The 8,489-nt window shown below is 35.1% G+C and overlaps 1 protein-coding gene across 5 annotated transcripts in view; it reads right to left on the bottom strand.

Annotated features, from left to right (window-relative positions):
* Nucleotides 1-1,079: 1,079 nt before the first annotated feature.
* The window catches only part of MTRR (5-methyltetrahydrofolate-homocysteine methyltransferase reductase), a 32,445-nt gene continuing 25,035 nt past the window's right edge, over nucleotides 1,080-8,489 (bottom strand). For 3 of the 5 annotated variants that reach the window (XM_037378807.1, XM_037378811.1, XM_037378810.1), the window contains 4 exons: nucleotides 6,448-6,566; nucleotides 4,807-4,899; nucleotides 4,537-4,716; nucleotides 1,082-3,557 (listed from right to left, as the gene is read on the bottom strand). In XM_037378807.1, coding sequence (XP_037234704.1) covers nucleotides 3,413-3,557; nucleotides 4,537-4,716; nucleotides 4,807-4,899; nucleotides 6,448-6,566 — 537 coding nt within the window. In that variant the 3' untranslated portion in view covers nucleotides 1,082-3,412. Of the gene's footprint in view, nucleotides 3,558-4,536; nucleotides 4,717-4,806; nucleotides 4,900-6,447; nucleotides 6,567-8,489 lie in introns of all 5 variants that reach the window. The other 2 variants (XM_037378809.1, XM_037378808.1) reach the window with 1 other exon arrangement.

Here is an 8,489-nt window from a genome sequence, read left to right as displayed (position 1 = left end):
CCCCTCAAAATGTTTCAGCTCAGTGATCTAAGATTTCTTAGGAAAAAAACCACTTCATTTTGGGTAAAATGCCGTCAGATTCACCTCCAAATCATGGTTGCTGGTAACTTGGAATAGTGAAAGAGGGAAAAAGCTATTCCTCTATTTTCAAACTGCCTACAAACTCTACAGTTTGCAACACAGCCCCTGCCTTATTCCAGAAGCTTCTTTTATTTTTAAATTTAATCAACTTGGACTTTTACTTCCAATACCACCACGCCCCCCCACCCCCACCCCCCGTGCCATTCAACACCTAAGGTGCCATTTACTAGCTAAGTTCAGACCTTAAATGGACACACTAGTCATGTTCTGTGATTTTGCCATTTCTCTCATCTGGTCTTGTCATTTCTCAGAAGAAACTTCTCAAGATACTCAATATCTTCAGAGGCTGCTAGAAAAGCATGTTCATCCTATTTCTGCTAATATTCTAGATTTCCTGAGAAGTTGGGAGAGAAGGGGGAAGGAAAGGGAGAAGAAATAGAGGTGCAAGAAACACAGAAATACTACTTCTGCTTCCAGGTGCAGTAGAGTCAGCTTGAATTGAGAAGCAGCAAACTGAAAAAAACTGGCATGAGTTTAGTAATTCAAAAAGTAACCCCTCTTTTGAAACTCCAGATTAAAAGAAAAATTGTAACCCTATTTCACAAATTCAGTAACATTCAAAACCTGATGAGAAATCAAGCCATAATGAATGCTTTACTATTAATGCTTCTCTGGAACAAAAGCTTTAGCATAACAGCCAGTTCTTGTACCAGCACAATCACCACAGTATGCCTCTCAAATGTAAGAAACAGCACACAACTTCTTTCAAACCACAAAGGAATGCTGTAACAAAGGATTTCTGAAACTATAAGGAAAAACACATACATGGTATTTCTCTAATGAAAGAAAGCTTAAAGAAAGAAAAAAAATGAAAGATCCTAAAAAAATCCCTTGCTTAGCTTTAGAAGACGTAGTAAGATCCACTCCTGTATGCTTTTCCATAAGACACACTGAGAACTTATAAACCAGCATTATCCAATTATACAAAGACACGATTGCATTGAGAAAAACGTACAAGTTCTTATTGCAAGCCTTCTCCACCTCCATGATTCCTGGATCTCAGAAGACCTTTCCTCCCTGCCTTTCCTGCTCGTTCAGTGTCACTGAATGTGAATGCAAAATTACTTCCTTCAGGTAAGGCATGGTGGTTTTTGTTGGGGTTATTTTAATTTGTTTGAACTTTGGGCTCTGCACCATGCAGTTATAAATTAAAGAGTAAGCTGCAACTGTTTTTTTGTTGTTCTAAGAGATCATAATAAACCTCACACGCTTCTCTATGGATTTACCACTACATTACTAAATAAACCAAGTGTTTTAGTTTTGTAGAGTACTGATAACAGGAGAGGGGCAATGTATGGCAAATGTAATGCACACAATCAGAAAAGGACAGAACTGTTAATACTGCAAAAGGTGTTAGGCTACTGCCTGTAGTATTGCTAAAACGGTCAGCGCAACTTCTGTACTGTGGTATGTAAGTAACACAACAATCGGCACCTGTAAGAGATCTGGGAACAGCTGCAACCTGCAGTCAGAAAAACATTGATTTTTCTGTAAACTCCAAGAACTTCCAAGCAGCACTGAAAATAATAAATCCTAAGAAGACACATGATACAATAAGTGCTATTTCCAAACAAACTCCAGTTAACAGAAGGTAGTTAATGATTTATTTTTACTACTGCAATACTGATAGCTTTTTTCTTTTATTAATAATTCTTAAAAACATGTAAAGGTGACTGGCTGATCCAAAATGTTGATGTTTGTAACACCTTAGTAATTTCCATTAAAGTTTAAAATCTGAGTACTTTTCAAAAAAAAAGCATTTCTTATGTGCCAAAGATCAAAAAATGCACTGTTTACAGTTACTGTAAGCCATCTCTCCCTATGGAGCTATTTCTGTAGAGGTTACTTGACAGTGATTGATATAACCACTCTGCTGAAGAATTTCTGCACAAGGTTTTAGTTGATCTCTTCCAAGGATATTTAAATAATCATTACAGAGGTTACATCAAAACCTTAATTCCAGTGACTTCACTAGAATGTTTCTTCTTTAAACACGATTTTATTCTAACTATATTTTTTATTCTACCTATATTTTTCCTTTTTTTTTTTTTTTTTTTTTTTTAAGTTTACCTACCAATTAACTAATGATCATTAGACAACCACAGGATTTGGAATAAAGTGATATGGTTCTGATTATGCATCAGGCAAAACAATAATTTTCCCCAGGAAACAATGATTTGTCTAAAATTTATTTCCTCATGCTTTGTGTTTATCTTTAAAGATCTAAGTATGACAAGGAACCAAGAAGACAACATGGATGTTTAGAAAGCAGAAAAAGCAGAGTGAAGAGGGGAGGGATCTGAAAAGAAGCATGAATTACTTATACTTTCACTCTTCCAACTATTTACACTCCAAATGGCCTTTGTTAGAAAGAAAACCAGATACTTCAACAATTTGCTTTCAACAACTTGATTTCTGCAGTGGATTGTCATATGTAGGGGCAACTGCTTTCAAAACACTGTATTTTGCTATGTCTTCAACTTAAAAAAAAATTAGTTTAGTAATCTGAGAAGGAATTTACTAAGCAATATTTCTCCAGCAATCAAATTCAAGCCAACTGGTGAGTTTGCTCATAAATTAAACCACATATATTTTAGAGACAGGAATGAAAAAAAAGGTTTTAAACAACTATGCAGGAATATCTAACAAGGTTTAGTATGGAGTGTAGCAAAACTTTTGAGATATGATGTAATGACAAAGCTAACTATTTAAAGAAAACTTTATAGAGTTGAAATTATGCAGTAACCTTTCTGTGCAATATTCTGATCATTCATTCCTTTTGTCAGTAACTGTCATTGTGCAAGCTGAAAAAATATGAATAGTCTCAGGAAGTATCTAGGAAATGTTCAAATAAATCTTGGAAAGTGAGTAACATATTTGATGACTCATTTATCAGCATCATATTTAATCTCTCTAGCTTTTTTGTGTATACATTATAGGAAAAAAAATCCACATGATATAATGTAAACATACAATTATACTTCTACAAGTATGGAAGTTTTTACTTTCTACATTAAACCAATCTTAAAATGAGAGAATCAAGGCACTGAAACAGCCCATTAATACAACATCATTAAAAAACCCCATACACTTCAAAAGGCAGCCTGGTTTGTTGACACGTAAGAGGTTTCATATTCCTGCTTGAAAGGTCAATAGAGAAAATTAAGATTTGGGTGACTACAGACAGCACTTTTGACGATTACTTTTAGTCAAAAGCATATGGTGAAATAAAGTCTTTTCTGTGTTTCAAGGCATAGGAAAAGCCAAGTATTTAGCTCCAAACATCCTGCAAATATCGTTTTGCTTCTCGGAGCATGACCAGGGTTTTCATTGCTTCCAATTTGTCGGTTTCCATTTCCATGCTTAAAATGTCCACTACAGCATCATTTACACCATCAGCCATGTGCTTCTTATCTCTGCGGGGGGGGGGGGGGGGGGGGGGAAGAGGAGGAAAATGCATAATGGTATATTTTGTCTTTTATCAGTAGCTTCAGAGGCTGGATAATATTGGAAAAGAGGAATTATAAAAAAAAAAATCCCCCCCCAAATATAGTTTTTATATTATATGAAAAGATTCTTACTGAGTATTCATGTAGCTGAGCACTGACAGTAACAAGGGTTTCTCTCAGGCATTACAGTTTTCAGTATGGTGTAATTTATAAGAAAAAACCCTTGGAACCATAGTTGAGCTGTCACAGCATAACTATTTTCTTCTAGGGAGAACTGGACTTGCTGAATTTATTATTATATCACTATATTGTTCCAGAATTAAAAAATACCAACACCAAAACCAAACCCTCATTTATTAATAATGTTATTATTAATAAAAATAGCTGACACTTATTCCTGCAGGGGAACATACTGAGATTTGGCTCCATATTCAAACAGCCTGTCCATTCATCAACAAACTTCCTGAAAGTCTCAAACCTCCAGGTAAGTTATCATCCACAAATAAAAAAAATCCACTTCCCACTGTAAAATACACTATTATCATTATTATTATTATTACAGAGCTCTAGCGTTCTGGCCAACCCAAGCCTGGAACACAGCAGAAGACTGCTGCTATCTCACAGCTGTGCAGTTAGTTTATCATCACATGTAGTCAAATACCTCATTTTCTCAAGAGAAATCTATTAGCCTGAAACCTCCTACAGCTTGAATACTAAAATAAAAAAAATAAGTGACTAAGGCCAGTGGAACTGTGTGGTTACAAGCTATACTTTCAAGACTATATTGGAAAAAATGGAGATAGTGATGGAATTCTAGTGTTACAGGAAGGCTCTTTCAGCATCATATGTTGGTCCTTTCTTTCAGACAGCTCCAAGTCTTTCTAAAGCCTCAAAGTTCTGCTAACTCTGTTCTCTTTCTGAGACACTCCATCTCCACTCTACTCACCCACATATATAGAAGTAACCTCTCTCTTGCAGCAGGACTCTGGTAACGTCCTTAGCATAAAGCCTAATGACATCTTGCACATATTTAGGCTGGGTTAGTTCTGCAGTCGAAGAGTCTCTTGAGAAACAAACCTTAAGATGAGTTAAGGTGCCATTTTCAAGAAAACATCTGAGCTCGTCTCTGAATGAAAAGCAATAAAAACTGTTAGAAATGGCTCAGAGATAAGCACTCCCTCATGAATACAAAATGAATGCTAAAGAGTGAACTTGCTTGAACAAATAGTCTCGATCCTGATGCCGACAACCAAAAAACAGCCATGTCTCTCCAAATTCCCAGTCTGTATGTTCTTCTCTGAGCTTCTGCCTAAACAGAGGAAAAAAAAAAAAAAAAAAAAAAGAAAATCCAATCCCGTTTTATCAAGTACAGAATATAAACCATCTATAACTAAATGCTTTAATAAACCTCTGGATTGGCAGAAATGTGAAATGACTTAAGGTATATCACTGCCAAAGCCTCCTTATTTGACTTTCCTGGCAACTCACTTTTGGCCCAGCTGCAAATCAATCAGCTTCAAAGAGGTGTTTTTTTGCCACAGTTTCATATTGGAATAGCCAAGAGTGACACTTCCAAACATCTAACAAAACAATCCTGACTGCTGAATAAGGAGATCACTACCCTTTATCCTTCACTGGAAGCCCTATAAAGACACTTAGGAAAACTCAGCACAAAGCAGTTTCAGCATGCTTTCCATTTAGCTGTAGAATTCTGCTAGACTTCATGATTAACCATCTATTCACTACCACATTATCAGAAGACTCACTACGTTTTCTTGAAATAATGCTGAAGATATTACTTTAGAGGTTTTTTTAGCTGCAACTTTCTAGTTACTGCCTGAGAGAGGTTTCAGTCATAACTGATCAAATGCTTACGAAATGCTATGAAATGCAAAATACTCCTGAGAGAGAAAGACAGATTTGGGAATTAAAATTAAGGAGCAAGTATTGTATATAACGATTTGGTTAAAGCAGAAGCATGCAGTCAGAAACATCACATAAAAATTTCACTTTTCTCTCAAATAAAATGGTTTAAAAATAGCTGTTACAGGATGCAAGAAACTCCATTATTGCTGGAACTAGAGTCATGTAGGAATAGTATGTGTTGGTTACCTATAAAACTTGCGACCATTCCCACCCATATATTCCACTCTCCCCATTCTTCATTTCCTCCAAATGTTTTTTACGTATTCTTGGTGACGTAGCGTCTGTTACTTTTCCAACAAGCATCTCTTTGCCTTGCAAAATTACATTGCTGAAGTTGGAGGGGAAAAAAAGGGATCTACCTCCCCTCAAATGCAAACCCACAAACCTAAGATTACTGCCCAGTTGAGGGTTCAGATGCCAAGCTCCTCATCTTAAAACATCGAAATGTGTAAACACATAGAAATAAGAGAATGTGGGAGAAACCTTGACAATCATCACACCAAGGCTTTTAATATAGATGCCACTTCTGAAAGAAAGGGATTTTGAATACCAAACTTAAGCCAATCGATGCTTTTTCTAAAACTACCAGCCTCTCACAGGACTTCCACTAGCAACACATAGATAAAGATTTAATTTCTTATTACTGTTTCTCCAGTTCACCCCGATTCCTCATATAACTCATATACATGTGGATATTCAGTACAGTCAGATGAAAGCGTTAAGTTTTACTCACTTGAAAAACAAATAAATATACAAGCACTGCTTGTTTAAAATTAATAAGACTCTCTAATCAGCATACCAGTGTTACAAAAAGTAAAAAGAAGGAAAACAAACAAACAAAAAGAGATTAACTGCATTTGTACTCAAAACCTGAGGCTGCATCTTCTTGAACATAAAAGGTCTGCTTTCCAGGTAACAACTTGTTACATACCTGTGTTGTAGGAAACCAATAAATGGTGAAATTCCTGTTCCTGGACCAACCATCATGAGTGGGACAGATGGGTCTGCAGGTAAGTGGAAAGTATTGTTTGGACGAGCAAAAATAGATATCTAAAATGAAATTAGATAGGATACAGGTGAGGAATATTCTTAAGCAGTGAAAATACCATGACGTTTTTAGAACCTTCAGGATATTTACATAGTGTATGTGTCCACACACCTTTCCAAATCCCAAAGTTTGGAGTTTATTTTTAATGTCACAGATATTTAGAATAAAATTTCACATGAGTTTCTGAAAAAAACCCACACCATATTTACAAATCTATTAATCTATATGGAGGAAATCTAGGGAAAAATCACACAAACCTGAATTTCTGAATATGAAAGTTGACTGCACCATAAATTTGGCAAATACTGCTTCAGAATTCATGGGAAGTTTGGTGTTTGTAGTCAAAGAGAAGTAAAGCTAGTTTATTGCTATTTTAGGCAACTCAACCTTTTTTTTTTTTACATTGTAGACATCTAAAAATATTCCAGTGGAGATAAAGATTTGTTTATAGCAAACAAGCCTAGGGATACTGAGATTGCCTTCTTAATTTTCATGAAAGTTTTACATGATCTCCAAAAATGCATATGGGTGAGGGCAGGCAGACAACTGCTCAAAGATCTTTGAAAATGGTTCATATCATTCTACTAATAAACTCTAATTCTGACCTTCAGACCTGTGTTTGAAAGGAAGTCTAAATATAATTTTCATAGCAGCTCCACAACTATTCTCTGAGGCATGGCTAACAACATATAGAAAACAAGAGATGACAATTTTTAATTCTTTAATATATTAGTCAAAACTCAGCAGCAGCCATAGTAGAGTTTTATCCATTCAAGTCATAAGCAAATACCTGATTTATTTTGCATGTTAGTAATGAATGGATTTTAATTTACTTTCAAGTTTAAGGAAGGAATAAGGCACTGGACCAAATTTTTTAAACTTTGTTCTGTCAAACTCAGTGGTTTAGCACTTCTCAATTCTTATCATTTAAATCACTACAGATAGTACAGTGTTAAATAGGATTATTTCTCTGGTTTCATGATAAAAAAAATAATGTAATTCCTTCTGTTGGATGGCAATACTTGTATTTCTGTAATACTTACTACTTCAAAACACATTTGAGTCAGGAAGCCATTTTCTCTGTTAATGATTCCAAATTGGTGATTCCTTAAAAAAACACTGCATATGGTGAACACATTTATATTGTAAAGTGTCTACAATTAATCTAAGGTATTTTTGCATAAGATCACACTCATCTATTTTGTATTGGTATTCCATCTATTTCTGCAATCTGCATGTATTGCTGCACATTTATCTATGCTGAATTCTAGCTTGCACAGCAGATGTAAATAGTTCTGAACTTTATTCAGACTCATTTTGCAATAATCGTTCTTTTTCAACTCCATCTATTTTTCATGTTTGATCTTTAATATATTGCAAATCAATTAATTTTTAAATAAAGAGCAGATGTGAGTACTGGAATAAGATATATGATGCACATATTAATCAGTCTGTCTTTTGAGTTAGTTTTAAAAAATGAGAATAACTTGTATGGGTTTCCTTTCCACTTTGAAGAATCAACACCTTGAATTATTGGCAGTTTTCTTGTAACCAAAATCTGTGCTTGCTTCCTTTTTTCTTAACCAAATATAGATTACACTGGCAAAAGTTCTTTTGTCAAATTAATTACATATAGTGGAATTCCAAATTTTTTATAATTATCTTCCACCTATTAACTTTGAAACTGATTAAGTTACATAGATTCTCCACCACAAAATGAAGAGAGGCAAAAAATCCCAGCAAGTAGCTTCTCTTAATAATACCCACTATGCCAAACCATCTTTGATGCCCATCAGAAATACCACAGACAACTGTCCCCTATGTTGTATTCAATAATTTGGCCTTTGCAAACTGTGTGAGACCTGACAAGAAGTGAGTTTTATGATTTTTCCCATACTATTTGCCACCCTTTCCTGGAAGTGACC

Source organism: Falco rusticolus, chromosome 3 (genome assembly GCF_015220075.1).
Source record: "Falco rusticolus isolate bFalRus1 chromosome 3, bFalRus1.pri, whole genome shotgun sequence".
In the NCBI taxonomy this organism is placed as follows: domain Eukaryota; kingdom Metazoa; phylum Chordata; class Aves; order Falconiformes; family Falconidae; genus Falco; species Falco rusticolus.
This window is presented reverse-complemented; position numbering and strand designations above follow the sequence as displayed.